The sequence below is a fragment of the Podarcis pityusensis genome (genome assembly GCF_964106645.2).
Source record: "Podarcis pityusensis genome assembly, chromosome: 14".
Taxonomy (NCBI): Eukaryota; Metazoa; Chordata; class Lepidosauria; order Squamata; family Lacertidae; genus Podarcis; species Podarcis pityusensis.
In genome coordinates this window covers 6,771,790-6,794,875 of record NC_138039.1, presented here as the reverse complement: position 1 = coordinate 6,794,875, position 23,086 = coordinate 6,771,790, and the positions used below count along the sequence as shown (strand labels likewise).

At 47.7% G+C, this 23,086-nt stretch overlaps 1 protein-coding gene across 2 annotated transcripts in view; it reads right to left on the bottom strand.

Annotated features, from left to right (window-relative positions):
- Positions 1-21,344, bottom strand: part of MYO15A (myosin XVA) — a 111,426-nt gene extending 90,082 nt beyond the window's left edge. For both annotated transcript variants that reach the window (XM_080981567.1, XM_080981568.1), the window contains exons 1-6: positions 19,179-21,344; positions 3,438-3,520; positions 2,817-2,880; positions 1,602-1,711; positions 956-1,030; positions 650-740 (exon numbers count right to left, since the gene is read on the bottom strand). In XM_080981567.1, the coding sequence (XP_080837693.1) occupies positions 650-740; positions 956-1,030; positions 1,602-1,711; positions 2,817-2,880; positions 3,438-3,520; positions 19,179-19,595 (840 nt within the window). In that variant the 5' untranslated portion in view covers positions 19,596-21,344. The remainder of the gene's footprint in view (positions 1-649; positions 741-955; positions 1,031-1,601; positions 1,712-2,816; positions 2,881-3,437; positions 3,521-19,178) is intronic.
- Positions 21,345-23,086: the final 1,742 nt, after the last annotated feature.

Genomic DNA, 23,086 nt, shown 5'->3' with positions numbered 1-23,086 from the left:
AGATTAGACCAAGGCAAATGAGGGACCAATCTGCATGCAATTTAATCCATCCTTGGTTTCACTCTATTAAATCACAGCAAAACATTCACACTGCACACGGCTTCTCTGTACCTCTATCTGCGGAAGTGCATGAAGGAAGCAGAGGTTGGGAGGCAATCAGTGTGCAATTGATCAGGTTTTTTAAAAAGCTCAGAATGGCTCACGCTCTCCAACCCATCCCCTTTGCAGTTGCCCATCAAACAAACTTGGCAGTGCCACCCCAGAGATGGAGACTCAAGACCTTTTAATCAGATTAGGGGCTCATCCAGACTTCCTTTTGTGTCATGTTTTCAGGCACCAATCCGGCCTTCAAAGCTCTGCATCCAAGCGGTTTGTTTTTTGATCCCAGTCCTTTCCCTGGGAAAAACTTGCATTTTACTGCTTAATTGGAGCAAAAAGCAATCACATTTTCTACAGATCGACATTTGCTCCAGTTCAGCAGTTAAACGTGGGTTTTCCTGGGTAAACGCTGGGACAGGAAAACCTCAACAGCACTCAGACACAAAGCTTTAAAGCCCAGATCTGTGCCTGGAAAGCATGGTGCAAACGGAAGTCAGAATGGACCCCTGGTCTTGGACTGGCTCAGCTGCCTTCAGTCGGGCTGTTGTACCTGCTGTGTTGCAGTGTGCTTCTGATTTATCGCTGCCAGGTAACGGAGGATCAGTTTGGTGGCTTCCGTTTTGCCCGAACCACTTTCGCCACTATAAGCAATCAGGTGAACAAGACAGCCCTAGTTATTTATTATCATCTCTTCCTCGCGATGCTAAAACATACATGCTTGTAGGTTATGTATCAGTCTTGCAAACACTTGCAGAACTGGAGGAGGTTATGGGCTAGCTCGCCTTAACAGAACGCACCAGCCTTGCCAACAGGAAGATGGAAGGTGTTGCACTCAGAAGTGGCACAGAAAGCTCACCTGATAATAATACACTGGTTGATTTTGGCATCTCTCAGTTTGCTGTAGGCGATATTGGTGATTGCGAAAAGGTGCCTGCAAAAAGGAAGAGAGGATTTAAAAATCTGGCTTAAATTGCAATGCAGATATCAGTGACGTGCTTCCATCAAGCTAACATTCCAGTGCACCTGCATTGACAGTAGGAACCATAGTGTTCTGGGACGGGCTGCCTGGAGGGAAGCAGTTCTAGAGGACACTAGCAACACACTGAAATGCAGGAAGTACCTTTATTGTACTGACCTTTCCCCTCCAAGTCCTCAACAGCTGGGAAGAACATTTATCTACCCAAGATCCTTGAGAGCCACTTCATGTCAAATTAGACCAACCTTCACCAACCCGATGTTGTCCTATTAGCCCCAGCCAGCACTGTCACGGTAACCAGGGCTAATAGAGGTTATAGTCCAAAACATCTAGAGAACATCAGGTTGGCGAAGGCTAGATTGGACAAGATGGAGTGATGGTCTGACTCAGGATAAGACTGCTTTATGTGTAACTTAGCCACTGCTCTGGCTCCTGAGATTTCAGCAGACATACACACATACTTTCCAGAATACCTCTGTAGCCATGCTTTGCCTCCAGATCCAATCTGTAAGCAGCAGAGACTTACGGTGGGTTCTCCCCCAAGGCTTTCCCTTCATATTGCAGCACGTGGTCTGTCCCGTAGATGTTGTACATTTTGTAAGGATTCACAGACACTAAGATGCTACCTATATAAGTCTGGAAGAGAAAGAGAGAAATTCAGCGGAAGGGATAAGCTCTGAATGCATGCATGACACTACGACCTGCTTCACACATAATGCTAAGCCATGGTTTATTCCATTCTTGCCTATTAAACCATGGTTTAGTTTTACATGTGAACCTTTAACTATGATTTGTTTACTGCGAAAAAAACCACATGATCTGAAGCCATGGTTTGCTGTTGGTTTATGAACCTTGATTTGTTTTAAGTCTAGCTTGAAATCCCAGAACCTTTCCTTAACAAAGATTTGTTTGGTTAAGACATTCACAAAGCCACAAAAGCATGAGATAAGAGATGCTGTAAAATGAAACAAACTATGGAGAAACAAGTCATGGATTTTTTGATCATCTGTGGGACAACTCCTGGTTTGTTACACAAACCGTAATGGTTTAGCATTATGTGCAAACCAGGCTTCTCTCTGTGTGTGTATTGAACACCAAGCACAGTCAAGTGAAGTAGAATCCTACCAAGCAGCACAGTTACTCATTAATAAACAACCCAACATACTTGGTTGGGTGGTTACTCAAAAGTAATTGGGTGCTTTGTGTATCAAAACCACAAATAAGCAAGAACGGAACCTACTGGATGTAACCTTAGCATTACCTGGAGCTCCTTCAGAACCTTTTCCTTCATCTTCCTATATTTTGCTTTCATTTATGCATTTGTTAATTTAAAAATCCAATATTTTTAATTTATTTTAATAATTGCATCTTTATTTCATCCTTCCCCGCCCCTACGAGCTGGATGGTGTGCACCCGCCTTCTGGTGCCCTTCATATGTTTTGGATAACAGCTCCCATCAGACCCAGCCAGCACACAGCCATATGTTGCTGGAACTGATGGGAACTTAATTGGTTGGGGGATGGCTTGTATACAGAATTCACTTCCCGCCTCCCAACCCCAGTTCCCACTTTTATTGCTACAACAATCCCAAGATCTCCCAGAGTGCTTTGTGGCTTAGTGAGGATTTGAACCCAGGTCTCCATGGGCCAACACTGCATCCACAGCACCATGCTGGGTTCTTTCCCAGTACTTCATTAAGCTTCAGAAATAAGCAAAAGCGAAAGGACAACAACCAACTTACATAAATTAGTCCCCGGTCAAACCTCAACCTGATGTTGTTAAGAACCGCATTCTCCTGGAGGTCTCTGCAATGTACAGAAAGAAAGGACTTCTTTCAAAGACTATTTGTTACGTATTAGATATGTTATCATTAGGTTGTTGTACGCCAGAGAAAATGCAGTGCACATGGGGAGTCGGGGAAGAGATAATCCAGGCTTCTTCAACCTCGGCCCTCCAGATGTTTTTGGCCTACAACTCCCATGATCCCTAGCTAGCAGGACCAGTGGTCAGGGATGATGGGAACTGTAGTCTCAAAACATCTGGAGGGCCGAGGTTGAGGAAGCCTGAGTCACAATCAATTACATATCATTTGCAGACAGAAAGCAACAAGAGCAAACACCAACCATATTCACTGAATTAATTTCCATTGCGGACATGGGGCAAACAAGCAAGCACTGGCAATTTCTACTCCCATTTTCGCTCTATTTCCCCCTTAGTCCAGAGGAGCAGAGAGTTTTGGACATTTACATTCATCGTTTTGGACATTCACAATATTTGTCTGGGATTCCCAGCATTTGCACCTGGAAAGCCCCCAGATTCCAAGCGTTCCTTAAATTAAATTATCTGACAGCAGTCAACTTACTCCAGCTGGGTCATGTCTTCCACAGCATTATCCCCGTGCTGCAGTGGGTGGGCTGGACATTGCAAGCTGTGGGTGGTGTGCATCTATATTTGCAGAGAGGAAAAGGCAATAAAATCAGCACATGCTCAGATCCATGCCCCCATGCACTTGACCCTCAAGGAAAATGCAGATTATCTTTTGTATGCAAATACATGCAATCAATGCATTTATTATTCAGGGTATTATTTATTGCTATTAACGCCCGTTCTCAAAGCGGCTTTCAGCAATAAAATACAGCGGTACCATGGTTTGAGAACAGCTTAGTTTATGAACAACTTGGATTAAGAACTCTGCAGACCCGGAAGTAGGTGTTTTGGTTTGTGAACTTTGCCTTGGAAGCAGAACATGTTCCGCTTCCTGTTGAGTGTGTTCCATTTGTAAATTGAGTCCCCTGCTGCTATGGGAAAGCACACCTTGGTTTAAGAATGCTTTGGTTTAAGAACGGACTTCTGGAACGGATTAAGTTCATAAACCAAGGCACCCCTGTATGGCAAACAATATCAATGCATTGGAACTTATCAATTAAAAAAGAGAGCAGTTATACAACTGGTGGGAAAAGATAGACTACAAAACTATTCCTGAATAAGGCACCTGGGATGGTTGTGACAGTGGCTGGTTCAAGACGCAGGGCACTATATACAAAGTGATTTATAGAATGTTGTCATGGGCTGGTTGGATACAGAGGAGCGGTGGGAGGAACCAGCTGGGGAACCCCCAGGGGAAAAAGGCTCAGAGCCAGGGGATTGAGGTGAGACGACAACAAGTCGTCAGAGGGAGAAGAGGGAGAAGACTGGGAAGAGGATGTGCTGGAAGCTGAAGAGGTAACAGGGTTTAATGAGTAGGAAGAGGCTGTGGTAGAGAGGAGTCCAGAGTCAGAAGCAGGAGCAGAGGCTGGAGAGGAGAGGGGCCAGGAGGCAGAGATGAGTCAGGCTGGTGAAGAATCCAGGGAATCTTCCCCTCCTGCTGCGACAAACTCCTCTCCCCATTTGTCTCCCAGAACATGAAAAGGAATGAAGAGGGTGGAGCAAAGAAAGGGAAGATGAAGGCGTCTCAGATAGCTTGGGAAGGACCTGGAGAAGAAACAGACTTAGAGAGCTGTGGACCTTCAGTCCTCACAACTGCCTCATTGGGACAAGGTCAACTGGGAAGAGTTGGGGTGCTTACTTGGCCTGAGCTGTTGTTTGTTTGTTTGTTTGTTTGTTTGTTTGTTTGTTTGTTTGTTTGAATAAAGAGTTAACTTCACTGACATCTTGTGAGATATTGCTGGCCTGACCCTGACACCCGTTCTGATATATAGAGTGATTGAGAGGATATATAAGCTGCCTGGGGAAGGAACTGTGGGGCAGGAGCTGCCCCATCCTCGTGGCCTGAACGTTGCCAGAGTGGTTTAACAGCCAGCCTCTCTTCACAGGGAACTCTGGGAATTGTAGCTCTGGCACAGGAATAGGGGCCTCCTAACAACCCTCAGGACACTTCACAAACTACATCTCCCAGAATTCTCTGGGGGAAGCCATGAGTGGTATTATAGTGCATTAAATGTATGGCGTGAATGTGGCCCAAGAGCAGGAGCAAGGGAGCAAATTTGCCTGCTGTCACCGATAGTTGCATTGAAGGGCCTTGCTAAACTCCTGAGGAACCCCCAGGTGCCCTCTAACCCCCCATTCCTAACCCTTTAGCCACCTTGACTGTAAGTAAAACAACAAAGGGTTAAAAGGTATGTAGAGTAAGGGGCTACCAAGTCCTAATTCTTACTCAAGTCATCTTGCTGTCTCAGCTGAATCATTTCAGACTGTGGGTAGGCACTGACATGATTGAATTATCTTGCATGCACTAACCCCCCCCCAATCCCCCTCCCCATAGAAAACTAGCATGTCAGACCTAGACCCCTCCTTGACATTCTAGATTTCTACGCATAGGTTATATATAGATAGATATATTACAAAAGAACACATGATTATGTGAGCCCCCCACCTGCACCAGTGCAGCCTAGACACAAGTTGGCTCTATCCCTGATGCTTTTGAAACGCCAAACAATTTTTTAAAAAGTAAATTTTTGTCCAAGTAGCTCAAGGGAGCATAGATGGTTTCCCTCCTGCTTCATTTTAACACCTAGTAAGCTTCATGGAAAAGTGGGAATTTGAACCCTGATCTCTCAAGTTCTGAACCAACGCTCTAACCTTCACACCATACTGGCTCTCTATAAACATTCCCACTGCTTCTAGAAAAGGTATGGATAATCCCCAAGAAAGTGGTGGAGGAGGAGGTGTTGCTTAGCAACCATGCAGACTGGCCTGATCTTTACTGAGGTAACACGTGCCCTGATTGGCTGAGTACTTCTGAGGGAGTTTTCCTCTGTATGTTTGGTTGTATGTCTCCCTCCATGCACAAGGCCCGAACTAAGAAAGACAAAACCTCTCTATTCCTTTCTCCTCAAATCATACACTGTTGTTGTTCAGTTTCACTCAGTAAAGTGTTAACGAGACTTTTCTCCCTGGGCTCTGTCTGTGTTATTTAATTGACTTTGCTTACAGGCAGCATCTCGTTTTCAAGCCTGCCGTGGTGCCCTGTTTGTTGGTATTGAGTCTGTAAAGGCAGCGGCAGAAGATTGGTAAGCAAATACTTATCAAAAGATAAGCTCCTCAAAGCTGGGCTTTGAACGATGATCCGCTTCAGGCAGCTCTGCTCAAGGCAGCAGGAGTCAGCTTCGCTCTAATTAATACTCTCCTCCTGTTCCATGCCAGCTCCGTGTCGGAGATCAGGTCCCTAAATTTACATACAGCTCTTTCGCTCGGACAGGCAGCTTGTGCCTCTAACAGGGGCTACTAACCCTGATGGCTGTGGTTTGCCTCCACTGTCAGAGGTAGCAAATGTTTCTGAATTCCAGTTGCTGGAAAAAGCAGGAGGGGTGACTGCCGTTGTGTTCAGGCGCTGCTTGTGAACTTCCCATAGAGGGTTCTGTTTGGCCACTGTGAGAAGAGGAGTCTGGACTAGATGGGCCCCTGGCCTCATCCAGCAGGCTCATATAACTGCAAACTTAACTGAATTACTTCCCATCCCTAAGTGAGACCTTGCGAGTGAAACTGATCCAGAATTCCAAGAGAACCTGGACAGAAAAGTCCGGTTCAGGATAACCTTTCCACTTCCACCCACCCCTAGTTCCCAGACCAGGGCCATCCCAAGGAGAAGGGCAAAATGTGCCCCACACAAACAGATTTCATGGACAGTTGAATCTTACTTCATTACACAGGCAACAGGATCCTGAGGGCACTCGGCTAGTTATGGGGGCACAGGACAGGTATTGTGCCAAATCTAACTCCCAGAAGAGGCCAGAGAAGAAACAGCTATGGAAGCTGCCCTCCCCTGAACACCCACTGCCTGAGACAGTTACCACACTCTGCCTAACGATAGGGCCGGCCCTGTTCTGCTCCACTCCCCTTCCCCCTCCCCATCACAAAATAGTACAGGACTCTCCTTCAATTACCTTGCACCGCCACCTCTTGCTCATCCCACCAAATTCTGTGTGGTGCATCGTCGACCCACGTGTCAGGTACCAAGCCAAGCCACTGCCTCCCTGGAAAGATGTCGATGGGTTCAAGCTCCCTGAGGCCCAATCGTTGGCTGCCTGGTGCCTGGGGCTGTTCTGGTTTTGCATGCGGGATTTCCTCCTGAAGGAAGAGCCGATCCGCTGGATCTGGGGCATGACGACTGCGTACCTCCCAAAGCTGTCCTCCGCGTCATTTTCATGCAGCTCGGCGGGTGAATAGGCAGCTTCCCAGCTTCCCAGGTGGTTATTCTGAAAGGGTGAGGAACATGGAAGGGGAGGGCTCCCCCTTCCCATGTTGTAGGCGGGCCCCTTAAACGAAGCTGCCCTTTGGGACAAGGGGCTGAGGTTGGGCCCTCCCAAGTGGCCAGGATTGCCCCCAGAAATGGCGTAGGACCAATTACTATCCCAGGCCTTGCGGGCCAGTTTCGGAGTCGGTGACCGGGAGTGGCCGGCCAACCCTGCTTGCTTCGATGATGGCGGAGGCGGTGGAGGAGCATCCTCATAAAATAGACTCCTGGAAAAGGGGGGCAACTGTCCAGGGATGTGATCAGCCCGTGCCTGGGACGCATTCCTATCTTTTGTGCTGCTTTTTGTCAGGGAAGGGGGACGCCTGATGGATGAAACAGCCTGGGCCATCCCAGCTAATGGCTGTCCGACGCGCTGCAGGTAGGCCTGCCGGGTGCTGGGAACAGGACTCGAGGGCACAGACAGATTCGAAAGGCTCCTCAGGCTTCCGCTGGCTCTTGTCTTGGGTGAGGGATTCCAGGCTGCTGGCCTTCCATTTCCAGAAACACGGTCCCACCGCTGCTGCTGCTGCTGTTGCTGCTGTAGCCACTGACCCTCTCCTGGTCCATTGGCACCATCAAAAGCCTCAGTGAGAGGAGACGAGTTTCTTGGAGACTCCCTGATGGTGACCCTCCGGCTCCCTTGCTGCGTAAACATGTGAGGGGAGCTCCTGGCAGACAAATTGGGGGACTGGGAGCCGAACTGCCTCATGAAATGGTTTCTCATTAATGGTTTCACGGCTTTGGTCGGGGGCTCTTGCTGCCTGCTCCAAGCTTGGGGGAGCATACCTTGAGCATCCACAGGTGGGGGGCTCGTTCTCCTTGGCGGCTGGAAAGGGTTTTGGATGGGAGGCGAGCCAAAATTCCTGAGAGATGGTTGAGGTGAGGGAGGGGCTTTCAATCTCCTGGTGGTGGGATTATGGAAGCCCGCTGAGGCAAATCTTCCAGGGGTCCTATTCGACATAGCATCCTGGAACTTGGAAGTAATGGATTTGACGGAGCCATGAAATGAAGGATGGCTCAAAGGGGCCTCGGTCCTGTGACTACTGACTCCTCCTAAACTAGAGGAGGATGGAGTGCGTTGGCTCATAAAAGGATTACGTGCTGTTGGTCTAGGGGATGAAGGTGAGCGGAAGGTGGCATTTTCTGATGGGTTCCCTGTGGTGGCCGGCCTATGTCCCCATGATGGATTAGTATTTTCTGGTGGTGAAACAACTCTCTTCAAAGGAGGAGGTGAGTTCCTCCGCTGGAGGGAAGGACTTCCATGCATGATTGTTGACCATGAAGAAGAGGAGGACCTTGAGGGCTGGTGGCCACCAGACAACTGCTGATAAGGGTTACTTATCTCAGGAACCTGGAAGCCGGTCTGAGGCCTATTTAAGCCATATGACCTTGGACTTTGTTTTAGAGAAGAGGGAGAGTTGGCTGTTTGGCTGAATTCCCTCTGAGGTGAGCTGGGGCCTTCTTGGTGTGTCTTTGTGTAGGAAGATGACCGGGCAAATGGAAGTGTGTTGTGCAGCTCTTCCTGAAGAGCATCTCGTAGTCTCGCTGCAGGGTGAGAAGGAGCGAGGCCACTGCCGTGCCTCCCTGGAGCCCCAAACCGCCTCATGGATTGAGGAGAAGATGCTAAACTGACCATTTGAGAGAGCCTTGCCCCCAGCTGAGGAGAAGGTGGCCCCATACGCCTACTCTCTCCTAATGGTGAAGACAGAGTTCTCCTAGTTGGAGATGGCGTAGTAGGCCTGCTTGGTCCATCATTCCTGCGGTGTTTGAGTATGGGCTTTGGTTGTGAGAGAGATCTTTGTAGGAACTGCCCCAGAGGGCTTCCAAATTCTCTGGGGGAGAAGCTAGGATTATTCGCAGCTGGGATCAAATGCCTTCTGGGCGAGTCTGGGGAGAGAGGCCTTTGAAGCTTCCGAACGAAACAGCCAGGGAGCAGCTTTGAGAAAGTCCTCGGTGACCTGGGAGGCTCTAGATTCTGGTCATCAAACTGGGCAAAAGGAGATGTCAAGGGCTCTGATTCTTCTTCCTCTTCCTCCTCCTCTAGATCAAAACTGGCAAGCGGAATGTGTGGCGAAGGAGGGAGGGAGACATCAAGCTTGTCTGTGCCGAAGAGTTTCACCTGAGGCCTTGGGAAAAGCCGGAAGCCTCTTTTCACAGACAGTTTGGAAGGCAAATTTTCTCCCATCCCTTGCTGATCAAAAAAGGAAGAATTGGAGAGCGCAGTGGGGTAGCGGCCCTGTTCTTCCACAGCTCCTTCTGTTTCATCTGTCTCCACAATGTCATCCAATGGATAGGCATACGGGTTGTATGAAGACTGTGTCTGAGGGGACCATTCGTGCTCGCTGTAGCTGACTTCGTGCTGAGAGTAGGCGCCATCATCAGGATACCCCAGTTCATCTTCCCCTGAAAAATGGGGCCCATGTGTCCCTTCGCCCTCTTCATAACCACTCCCGAAGTCATCATAAGATTCGTACGGAGAATAGCTGGCAGAGGGTTCATAATCTGGATTATCACGGTTAGGATAGTCATACTGGTCTTGCTCATAGAACTCCACTGGCTCCTCAAGTGGTCCAGATTCTTCATCCGCTGGACACCTGTCATCATGCTCACCATCACACGCCTCTGGGTCGTAATAATCTTCCTCTTGGCAGTCATCGTAGAAATTCAGTGGGGTGGCAGAATCCACATCTTCCCAGTAGCCGAACTCTTCCTGGGCTTGGCCATAGAGGGTGCTCTTGCCTCCTGGGGTCTTCCTCATGTTAGCTTTGTGCTTCAGAACCTCATCCCCCGATGGGAAGGGCAGCTTCTTGGCTCCAATCTTGGTCAGCCAGGATTCATTGGTGACCTTTCCATCGCAGGTGCACCGGCCGTGTTTGGCCAAGAATCTCCTGGTCAGCCAGCTGGTTGCAGCTGCAACGTTGCTGACGATCTCGGCCCGGGGCTTGAAGTTGCCCCCCTTCCTCTTCCGGCACAGGCCGCCAAATAACCCTTTACCTACAGCTTTCCCACCGCCAAAGCGTATCAGCATGAAGGTCGACTTCTTCCCCTCAGTCTTGGGCGGCGCCTCTTTCTTCCTCTCCTTCTTCTTCTTCTTCCCAAGGGACTTAAAGCGCATCATGAGGTTGGAGGTGGACTTGAGGATGCCCTTGTTCTTCTTGGACTTCTTTGTGGTGCTGTGCTTCTTCAGCCCCCAGAAGAAGCGGGAGGCGTTCTTGAACTGGCCTTTCTTGCGGCTCTTCTTTGGGCCCAGCCCTCTGAAGCCCATCAAGAACTTGGACGTGCTCTTCAAGCTCCGCCTCCTAGGGGGCGGATCCTCCTTCTTGGCTATCGTCATGGCCTTGGTGGCCCCTTTCAGCTGGGCTTTGGCTTGCTCCTTCTTGGCCCCTTTCTTCTTCTTGGCATCGTCAGTCGCCAGGCCGATGACCAGCTTGGAGGCGCCTTTCAGTGGCTTTCCTTTCTTCTTCCCAGAGGCATCTTCCTCCTCCTCCAGCACCACGGCCTCCTCTTCCGCTGCCCCTTTCTTGCCTTTGGCTGCCCCTTTCTTACCAAATTTGGCCAACCCCCCTTTCTTGTCTTTCCCTTTTTTAGCCTTCGGGTCTTCTTCAATCTCCTCTTCCTCTACCACTTCCGCCACCTCCGCTACCTCCGCCACCTCGCTGCCCACCTCACTCCCCTCGGCATTTTGGTCAGCCTCCGACACCTCCTCGGAGTCGCTGACGGCCTCCTTCTTCCCCTTCTTGGCATCTTTCCCTTTCTTAACCATTTTCTTGGTGTCGAAAGAGGCTCATCCTCTTCTTTCTCTCGGCCACTTTGCCACAGGGTTTGCCCTTGGGCAGAGGTAGACAGGAATGCCCATGGAGACAGAAGCAAGGAAGAAATTATCAGGGCAACACACGCATGGTGCTTCTTCAGATCTGGAACCCGGCCTCAAGACCTTTGAAGCAAAAGTGAGAACATTTCCCCCCGTATTAAAATTGCCCTCTTCAGAACTACAGGGGGAGAGGCGGAGAGAGAAAGAGAGAACAGCCTTCTCTTAATTTACCTTCTGACCGGATTGGGCAACTCCCTGCAGGTATCACTGCGTTTTTTTCCTATGCTTCGGATGCTGTGACGTTGACCTCTTTAATTCCCCCCAAGAAAGTTAAGAACTAACGCAGGATCTGGCTACGGCAGAGGTTGCTTCCAAGGCTTATCTTGCAGAAGTCTTTCTCCTTATCGTTCTGCAGGGGAAATTGTCCTCAGAGCCCCTCTCCAGGCTTCCACAACAACCTGCCGGTCAGGAGATTTTTCAATTTGCTGTTTTCTACAGGGTGCCGGGAGTTAAAAAGTCAAGGTATAGTCACTGACTGAGAGGCTGGAATGTAACTGTATCTTCCTGGGCTCACATACATATGAATAATGTAACTGGGCAGCTCCATCTCCCCACGGAGACATCCTTCCAAAGGAGAAATAAAGCTCTTTTTTTTAAAGCAGCCTTGCCCAACCTGGTGCCCTGCAGATATTGCTGGACCCACCTCCGATCAGCCCTGGGCAGCAAAGCCCAAGGTCAGGGATGATGAGCATTGGAGTCTAGGAATATCTAGAAGGCACCAGGTTGGGCAAGGACTGGGGAAGAGAATGGAAACCCAGAACCCCAACCCTATTCTTTTCATTTTTTCAACCTCATCCAACTGCAGCCAACAGGTATGACACATCTATCATGTCCCCTCTTAGCCCAGATCCACACTATACATTTCAAGCACATCCGAAACACATTTCAAGCACATGACTCACCCGAAAGGACCCAGGGGGCTGGGATTTATTCCTCAAAGGGCTACAACCCCCAGCACCCGTAACAAACCACAGTTCCCAGGGTACTTTGGGGAAAGTTTGAAATGTATGCTGAATGAGCTTGAAATGTATAGCGTGGATTTGCCCTTCTTGCTCACCTTTTCTCTAAACGAAAAAGCCCCTTTTCTTGCAAGGGATGGAGCAACTACACAGGGAGAAAACATTATGATGTTTGGGGCTTCTTGTTTATTGTCTCTGCTTAAATGCCTTTTCTCTAGAGGTATATAAAACTATAGGGGAAGTAGATGGAGCATGCCCTCCAACATTTCTCTAATGAACATAGGGACGTCCTAAGGAAAAGCGGGACATTCTGGGATCAAATCAGAAACCTGGAAGGTTTCCATAAATCTGGGACTGTCCCTGGAAAATAGGGGCACTGCCATTCACAGGCAGCATGGCCAATGAGTGTTGAGTGTTGGAGGCTAACAATATCTGGAGAGACACGGGTCCCTCACACTCATTTTAAGCTTTAGTGGTTAAAGCCCAGAACGCTGAATAATAGATTGCAGCATTAAGCATTCACACGGTCCACTGCGACAAGGTCAAAGTCTTTTGGAATAATATATATAATGAGTTAAAAAGAATGTTCAGGTACACCTTTCCAAAGAGACCTGAAGCATTTCTACTAGGAATGGTTGGAGAGGAAATACCAAAAATAGATCAGAAATTGTTTATGTACGCTACAACGGCGGCAAGAATTTTGCTAGCCCAAAAATGAAAACAGCAGGAACTTCCAACAATAGAAGAATGGCAGACAAAAGTTATGGAATATGCGGAAATGGCAAGGCTGACTGGACATATCTGGAACCAGTGTGACCAAGCATTCCAGAAAGAATGGACTAAATTTATACTATAGTAAAGGTAAAGGGACCCCTGACCATTAGGTCCAGTCATGGCCGACTCTGGGGTTGTGGCGCTCATTTAACATTATTGGCCGAGGGAGCCAGCGTACTGCTTCCGGGTCGTGTGGCCAGCATGACTAAGCCGCTTCTGGCGAACCAGAGCAGTGCACGGAAATGCCATATACCTTCCCGCCGGAGCGGTACCTATTTATCTACTTGCACTTCGTGCTTTCAAACTGCTAGGTTGGCAGGAGCAGGGACCGAGAAACGGGAGCTCACCCCGTCACAGGGATTCAAACTGCCGACCTTCTGATCGGCAAGCCCTAGGCTCTGTGGTTTAACCCACAGCGCCACCCACGTCCCTCAAAATTTATACTATATTTAGAGACTTATTGCACACATATAAAGACACTAGCAGGACTGAGATAAGACTCACCTCATGAGAAGAATTAACATTCTATCTAAGATAAAAGAGAGTGTTAAGACAAGTTAAGATAAATATAGGATGGAGATTCAGTTACAGATAGGTAGCCGTGTTGGTTTGCCATAGTCAAAATAAAAAAATTCCTTCCAGTAGCACCTTAAAGACCAACTAAGTTAGTTCTTGGTATGAGCTTTCGTGTGCATGCACACTTCATAGGATAGGAGATGTTACAAATGTGCAAAATAAAATGTAACAGAAACAAACCAGAAAAAGGACAGAGGGAAGTTGTATGCTTGGTACAGCAAAAGAGATAATGGCTGTTATGTTATGGTACTATATAATTGTTAAAATTTGAAAATCAATAAAAAACATGTGTGTGTGTGTGTGTGTGTGTGTGTGTTTTAAAAAAGCATTCGCACAGTCCAGAACCAAAAACGAAGCCTTCTTTGCAGCAAGGGGACAGGAATCTTTATTCAGATTCTGAAAAATGCAGCCTTATTGAGCCAAGGACCTGCCCATTCTGTTCTTTAAAGCAAAACTCTCTAACACATACCTACAGAATGTGCATGTGTGTATGATACATGCAGTGTATTGGAAAAAGTTCTCTGCTATTTGACAGCTTATCTCCTATTCAAACCACCCCAGGGCATCTTATAGCAGCAAGGAGTCCGGGAAAGACGCTAAGAAGGAGGTAGCAAAGCAGCAAGATAAAGTGAGGGATGTTGGGTACAATTACACACCACGGCCGGTGAAAGGAAGTGTTCCTGCCTTTTGTTACTGCGTAATTTGGGCTTTACCACCAGACCTCGGAGTGGATTTATAATGACCTTTAGAAAGGCAATGTCCAAACCACTCATTGGATTTCTCTTAGTGGCAGCACATATGGTTGTAAGCCACACCATGGAAGATCTTAGAAGGCACAAACTTGAATACTTGAATACAAGAGAGCCTAGCCTATTGCCCTTACAGAAAAGCTGGCGCACAAATCGAGGCTGGCAAGAGGAACAAAGAGCAAAGAGACAATTGCTGGAGAATGGCAGAGCTTGTTTCATTCACAAATACTCCTGAAAGCCAAATGCAGTGGTACCTCGGGTTACATACGCTTCGGGTTACAGACTCCGCTAACTGAGAAATAGTACCTCGGGTTAAGAACTTTGCTTCAGGATGAGAACAGAAATCATGCTCCGGCAGCGCGGCAGCAGCAGGAGGCCCCATTAGCTAAAGTGGTGCTTCAGGTTAAGAACAGTTTCAGGTTAAGAACGGACCTCAGGAACGAATTAAGTACTTAACCCGAGGTACCACTGTATCGGTTCCAACCATTTATACTGTTGTAGATCACATAAGAAGAACATTTTACAGATGGATACTCTTATAAGTTGTGGTGTAGGTCCTGGAAGACAGGCTTTCGTAACATACTTTGTGGGGGTCTCCAGGGAAAACTGGGTTGGGTTGGGTTGGGTTGGGTTGGGTTGGGTTGGCTGGGCTGGGCTGGGCTGGGTTGGGTATGGGCTACCTTTACTTCCAGTAACGAGGGTGAGGAGCTCTCTCTATTAGCTCCATCAGGCCCCCTCTCTGCTCAGCTGTTACCTAAGGGCAGCCATTCCATCAAGACTGCCTCAACAGGACAGATGCAGACATACATACATCATATCAATCAACTGTCCCGGATATTTTGTCACCCCTCTCAGTGGTGACACCCAGGGCAGCCCGCCCACACTGCACCCCCTTCCTCCGCCCCTGGGTACACATATGCGATGATTCTGAAAACAATAAAATTAGAGGAAAAAGAATGGCAGACTCGCACCACCCCTCTACCAGAAAGCCCACCTGCAACCTAAAATTTGAAAACAATATGTAATAAAGAATAAAAGTTTACACATCCGCTAAAACCAACCACCAAAAAAACCATGGGGTTTTAGAGCTACATAAATTATAATTTATAATTTATAAATTATAATTAACATACTAGAATATAACTACAATTACAGTAGTTTAAACTCTGTTGCAGCGTTTGAATAACTTTAGTAGTAGATTTAAGAAAGATCTGAAACCTTAAGATAAATCAATAATTAGTTAATTAGTCAATTTAAGACAAAAACGTGTATTGGTAACAAACAATAGATAATTGAAATAAGGAATGGACGGGAGGTCGGGTCTATAGTCCAAGGACCGCTTTTTGTTTTATTGATTTGTAATTAATAAAGTCCATATTATGGTTTGGTTTGTATTTCTTGTCTTGTTTTTCTTTTCTTTTTTGGTGTATCAAAAGAAAGAAGGGGGGGAAGAATGCACACAGTACAGCAGGGGTGGGTGAATGTGGCCCTCCAGGCATCTCTATCTGGCCCTTGCGACTCTCACCAGGGAACACAGCCCTCTTTAGCATTTCCTCACACCCTCCTCTACTGGTTTTGTCTGACTGGAGTGTGCCCTTGCCCTGTGATAATACCTCTCGCTTGCCTGGGCCGAAGACGGAGAGAGATCCATGGGTGCAGAAACAGAAACCTCTGGATTCTGCAAGGCTCAAATGTCATCTACTGTGCAAAGGTAAAGTTGCCTCGCCTCTGGCCCTTAAGGCAATCAGCATGCAGCCCTCGGAAATTTACTTGCGGAGAAAATCAGCTTTGCTGTTAAATGTGTCTTTGCATTTAGTGTGCATGTTTTTTTAAAAAATGCAAAAAGCAGTCAGTGGGCGGGGGGCAGGGGCCCCACAATTATCAGGACTGCAACTGACAGGTAGGGGGTTTAACCCTTTCCACCTTTGCTTAGTGGGTAGGGGGGTTTTCCCCTACCTAATGCAAAGAGTTTCCCAGTAGTGATGTATGGAAGTGAGAGCTGGACCATAAAAAAAGGCTGGTCATCGAAGAATTAATGCTTTTGAATTCTGGTGCTGGAGGAGACTCTTGAGAGTCCCATGGACTGCAAAAAGATCAAACCTCTCCATTCTTAAGGAAATCAGCCCTGAGTGCTCACTGGAAAGACAGATCCTGAAGCTGAGGCTCCTATTCTTTGGCCACCTCATGAGAAGAGAAGACTCCCTGGAAAAGACCCTGATGTTGGGAAAGATGGAGGGCACAAGGAGAAGGGGACGACAGAGGATGAGATGGTTGGACAGTGTTCTCGAAGCAGACAGCATGAGTTTGACCAAACTGCGGGAGGCAGTGGAAGACAGGAGTGTCTGGCGTGCTCTGGTCCATGGGGTCACGAAGAGTCAGACACGACTAAACAACTAAACAACAACAAATGCAAAGAGTGGCTTCAAAGGAGCAAGTTTCATCAGCACTGTGGCAGAGGAGAAAAGGTTTAAACTCCCCTCTCTGCCTCCTGCAATCCCAGTGATTATCAGCCTTCCTGGAAAGAACTCCTATACACATTTTTTAAATTTAAAATTAAAAGGTGTTCTCTCATTACAAAGACTTGTTTAACATCTCCTTCAGTTTGGCCCTGAGTGGCTAAAGTAAGGAGTGACATCTAGTGTCTGTGAAATGCGTTTCCTAAGAACGCATAGATGTACTTTGCTACCCAGATGTATTTATTTCATCTTGTCCATTTTTTACCTCTAGGAGGGTGAAGAATGGGTGAAGAAGCAGCACACTTTTAAATAATGAAACACAACATTTCATAAAACACAGGCTATCCCAAAATGAGGCAGCTGAGATCAATTGCTCAACTGGTGGAACACAAGACTCTTGATCTCAGGGCTGAGTTCAAGCCCCACATTGGACAAAAAGATTCCTGCCTTACAGCGGGTTGGGCTAGATGACCCTCGGGATCCCTTCCAACTCTACAATTCTATGGTTCTGTGATTTTATGATTCCATAGTGTGGAGAGGATCACGGCTGAAAAACAGCTGTTTTTGTAGCTTGTCCACTGAAGATTCAAATTTCCCGATCAAGCAACTCAATCTCTGCACAGTGCTAGCTAATAAATCCAGCTCCGCAGATGAGATTATACACTATTTTATTATTTTTGCAATTGTCTTTCCCCTCTTCCAGTTTTAACTTACTTGGTTAACAACAATAATAATAATAGTAATATTTGTATGCCGCCCATGTAACTGGGTTGCCCCAGCCACTCTGGGCGGCTTAGTTTCATCTCATTCTTATGTTTATTTGCTGGTTTTCAACTGAATTTGTATGGTGCATGAATTTATTTTGAGTCACACTTTTTGTACCTAGTGCCCTGGAATCATCTAATCAAGGGTGGTTAAGAAACATTTTAAATACAGAAAGAAACAGGAGCATAGAAGGTTACCAGACGTCCCCGTTTCCCAAGGACAGTCCCCGGATTTACAAATCAGTCCCTGGACAAAATCCATCTATTTAGTAGGAAATTGAAAAGTGTCCCTGGATTCATTGAAAAAAATCTGGTAACCTTAGCATAGGAGCCAATAAAATATTTGAGGAGGCCATCCCCCACTGATAGGCATTGTCATTCAAATGGGGGGGGGTGGGAGTGCGCCGCATCATGTGACCCATTATGCAGGGTGGGGCTTACCTGGGCCCCCCAATATTTTATTCTTGTCGGCACCCCTGATATAGTAGCAATAAACAGAGTGGTGAAGAGGTGCCAACAGAGGCATTTTCAGACTCAAAGAACAGTCCAGGGGCCAGGAGTGAATCCTGCCTGAAATCCTGGAAAGCTGCTGCAGGCAACAATTGTCAACAAAACTCAACTAGATGGATTTGCGGTCTGACTCGGTAGAACGGAGCATCCTGTGCTCATCCATCTATCGCTATCTATCGCTTCTTGGTTATACAGTGGTACCTCGGGTTACATACGCTTCAGGTTACAGACTCTGCTAACCCAGAAATATTACCTCGGGTTAAGAACTTTGCTTCAGGATGAGAACAGAAATCGCGCGGCAGCAGCGGGAGGCCCCATTAGCTAAAGTGGTGCTTCAGGTTAAGAACAGTTTCAGGTTAAGAACAGACCTCCGGAACGAATTAAGTTCTTAACCTGAGGTACTACTGTAATATATTGAGCGGTATTCAACTGAGGTTTCCTCAGAGTAAACCTACTGAAATCAATGGGCCTATCATGTTCATTAATTTCAGTGGGTCTTGGTCTGAGTAAAAGTTAGTTGCCTACCACTCACTGAAAAGTGTTACGCACAGACAGTGCTTCTTTCCTGGGGGTACGCATACCCCAAAACATTTTGCGAATCTTTGTACTATTGTCCATTTGCTGTATTTGTTTTCCCCAATTTGAACTATAAAATGGTGGTTTTATTGAGTCAAAATGAGAGTACCCCTAAACATTTTTTTTAGGGAAAAAAGCTGTGTGTATGTTTGTGTGTTTGGAGCTGGACCATATTGCCGAAGAATTGATGCTTTTGAATTATGGTGCTGGAGGAGACTCTTGAGAGTCCCATGGACTGCAAGAAGATCAAACCTCTCCATTCTGAAGGAAATCAGCCCTGAATGCTCACTGGAAGGACAGATCCTGAAGCTGAGGCTCCAATACTTTGGCCACCCCATGAGAAGAGAAGACTCCCTGGAAAAGACCCTGATGCTGGGAAAGATGGAGGGCACAAGGAGAAGAGGATGGCAGAGGACGAGATGGTTGGATAATGTCTTCGAAGCTAGAAACATGAGTCTGACCAAACTGCGGGAGGCAGTGGAAGACAGGAGTGCCTGGCCTGCTCTGGTCCATGGGGTCACGAAGAGTCGGACACGACTAAACGACTAAACAACAACAACAACATGTTTGTGTGTGTGTGTAACTAATAGAAATATGGAGCAGGGGGCGAGGGACCGTCCTCCTTGCATGGCTTACCTTTTGGAAAGCCTGCCATCCGGACACAACCGAAAATCTGGGAGTTGAAGCCTCAAAAGTCCTAAAAACATGGCGTCTCCTGGAGAGCTGGTGCCACCCAGTCGCCAGCCCGGAGTCGGCAGGTGGAGAAATTGCAGCTCGCATTAAGCATCCTGCGTCCCCTTGTCTGAACTGAGTGGGGAGCGGTGGGGGGGCTAAAGATGTCCGATGCTGCCTACCGGCATCGAGTGCCGTCTGTCCCCCGACCCACTTGGAAAAGCAATGGCTGCTCTCCGAGACTGTCTTGACAACTGTTGCTTCCCCTTCAATCCCTGCCGGGCAGGCGCAGCCAGTGCCAGCTCTCAAGCAGTAAATAATGGGAGACAATGAGGCAGCCTGACAGGGTTGGAAGAAATCCCTCTCAGTCCTCTTTGGCATCGCTTCTTGTACAGATGCCTGCCTGCCGCCGAGTTAGAGTGGCCAGAAATCCGGCTTGAAATACCCAAAATACAACCTCCTTCCCCACAGACCCCTCAGGTGCTGAGGTCAACAGGGGGGGCCCTCTTGGCAGTTCCTCCACCTCAGAGGCTCATCTGCGGTTGCCCAGGAAAGGGCCTTCTCTGTGGTGGCCCCTAAGCAGTTTAAGTCCCCACACAGGCCTGGCACCTTTGCTAAACAGCTTCTGGCAAATACTGATGACACACTTTTTTGCCCTGAGGTGTCTGGTTTTAGGACCCTCCTTATAATAGGTTGTTTTTAAACCGGTTTTAATGAGATTTATTTCAGCATCGCCACATGCCCTCTTTTTCACAGGTAGAGTCGTCATAGCGATCCATAGTTAAAAGCAGAAGCCGGCAAATGGGTTCTCTTTCTCGCTCTTCAAAATACGGCAACACTAATTTATCGTAACAGCTTTAATTTTGCCCAAGGCGACCCAAAGAGTCTTACAACCAACCAACTAAAAGAACAATATCGTCTTCCCAGGATAAAAACGTAATAGCTCGAAGAATGTTTGAGCTGCACCCAAAACACTACTCCGCCCCTTTCAGAGGGTTTTGCTGCTCTCGTGTTAAATTGTTTATTTCTTCGTTTTATATCGAAATTCAAGAGAGAGAAAAGTTGCAAGCGAAGATCTCGGCACACACCATGCATACCGACTGACGCAAGCCAGGCTGACTAGGCCCGTTGCCATGGTTTTTTTCTCCTCAGAATAGGCATTCTGCGTGATAAGGGAATGGCCGCCACACCTAGTGACAGGGATGAAGCTCCCAAGTAGATACCAAGCACCCTGCAGAGCCTTTGGACAACTGCTCGTCCTTTCAACATCCCTACTGCCCCACAAATCACGATGTTTTTGGCCAAACAAGCCCACCGCGACCTGCCATGTCCCCCACCCACAGAACCTGCAGAAGCTGACTTGCCCGACTCCTCAAGGTCCAGGGGTGGGGGACCTTTTCCCCCATCTTGAGGGCCACATTCCCTTCAGGGGAACCATCTGGGGGCCGCATGCCAGAGCAGAACCAGAGGCAAAGGTGTGGGGGGCGGGGAGCAATGAATGTGAACTCTTTTATCTTTTTAGTTTCTATACATACTGGGACCATGCTCTGCCCAGATAAGCAAGGGCCGTTCTCGTGAGCTCAAGGACACATTCCAGCCAGGCAAAAACCACTTAGGGTGTGAAACTGGGCCGGTGAGGGGTAGGGGCTGGGGGCAGTTCTGAGGACCAGATAGAGATCCCCAGAGGGCCACATTTGGCCCCCAGGGCCTGGGAGATACCCCCACTCCCGCTCTAGTTAAGAAATATAGATTGAGTTGCCAAATTGCTTGGGTTCATTATGGAACTTCACATCCGGACAACTTCTAGGCTGGAGATGACAGTCCCCATAAACTGGGGAAGGAGGTGGTGATTTAGCACCCCAATGTGGTGTCAGGACTGGCCCTTTCTCTGGAATGGCCATCTTTTTAACCACTCGCTTTTTAGCTGTTGCTAAATCTTTGTTTCTTTCCATCTTTCTCGAGGCCCAATTACAGGTAGTGGTGAATTTATGCCGTTAATTTTTATCATATTTTTTTGGCGGTAAAATGCAACACCAGTACCGCTTTGTTCAGTGCAGACTGGCAAAGAACTATTGAGATTTTTTTGCAAGTTGTATCTTTTAATTTAAAGTTCCCTCCTTGCTCGTATGTCCATGTGGTGTGTCTCTCCCCCCCCCCCCCCCATTTGAACCAGCTCCAGGAATGTATTATTTAAGAAAAGCTGTTCTAGGTAATAAAAGCCCTACTGAACTCATTAGGATTCAGTAGGACTCTTTGAACTCAGTGGGACTTTTTAAAACAATAAGCAAAGCCACCTTCAAATATCTCAAGGGCTGTCATAGGGAAGAGGGATCAAGTTTGTTTCCTCCCGCTCGGGGGTTAGGACCCAAACCAGTAGCTTCAAGTTACAAAAAAGGAGATTCTGGCTCAACATCAGCTCTACAATTCTATGATTCCATTCTGAAATTCTTCAGGAAATAGTAAAAATGGAAATATTGCTAGTGAGAGTCCAGAAGGCCACATATCAGCCTCTGCTGAGCAAAACAATGTCACAATAGTTTTCGAGGTAAGATTGGCAATGCCCTTTTGTGATGAGCTAGTTGCACTTAGGAGATATCCTACTAAGGAAGATGTATGGATCCCAGAACCCTGTGTAGATCACACTGGAAAGAAGCACACAATTCAGCAGGATCTTCTACTTGTTACGGTGACACCTGAGCTGTAAGAACAGCTGCCAGGTCAAGCTATTTTGGGAACTGCCTGGGCTCAGGGCATCTACAGATCTCTGCAGAAAACTCTGGAGAAACAGATAGGCATTTGCTACAAGCCAGTGTGGTGTAGCAATTAAAGTTATGGACTTTGACCCCAGAGACCCAGGTTCAAATCGTCATTCAGCAGCCGATCTCAGGCTGGTCACATCCTCTCAGCCTAAGCTACCAAGCAAGGTTGTTGCACAGGTCAAAGGGGGTGAGGAATACCTATGCTGTGGCTTACATTTTAAAACTAAACGGTCTGAGGAAAAACGCATCACCAGGAGTATTTCGGAAGCAAGTAGAGGGAACTTACGGATTGTGGCTGAAGTCACGTGCACCCTGCTACAAACACGAGCTGCGGGAGCTTCATTGAAACTGGAGTAAACGGTACATTGCACCCAGCCTCAGCTCCAAATCCTCACCCAGACCCCTGCTCCCTCAACCTCCATCACAGAGTTGGTGCAGAGCTAAAACAGAGCAAGGGCAAATTTGAAGGACTTGCAAACCGCTTTGAGCTTCTCGGAGGAGCGGCTAGCTAGCTAGAACGTTAGAAATGGAACAAAAATTAAACATAAGCCCTGGAGCACCAGAAAAGCTGGGAGTGAACGAGAAGACGGAGCCCCACCTCCATTAGCAAAGTGACCCATTGCTGTGAAAAATGGATTGGATGACACAATTTAATAACCCCCTCGAGTCGCTCACCTGAGCCGGAACAGCAGCAGCTCCACTCGTACTGCAGCTGCACCCTGGTGACATCCTTTGCAGCAGGGACGCCCTCGCTGTCCCCCCAAACCTGGGGGAAGCTGAGCTTCCAGCTGGCGCCTGCTGACGGCGAGGTGATGCCTCTCCTGAGCCTACAGCGCCATGTTTGCTGCGAGGCTCTTGCCGGCTACAGTGGGCCCATGCATATTTGATGACTCCTATTCTTCTCACCTGTGCTTGGGAGGGGAAGAAACGGCTCTCTTCTACTGGGGGCCGGGGATTATTTGCAAGCTATCAGCAACTCGGGAAGAAGTAGTGTGCGTGTACACAGAAGTCTTCTCAGACTTCTGCAAGAGAAGGCGTAGCATCTTTCTTCATGAAAATCAAGCGAGATATCAAAGCTTGCTGAGCCAGCCGGTCACTAGCTCTCAGGTTAGC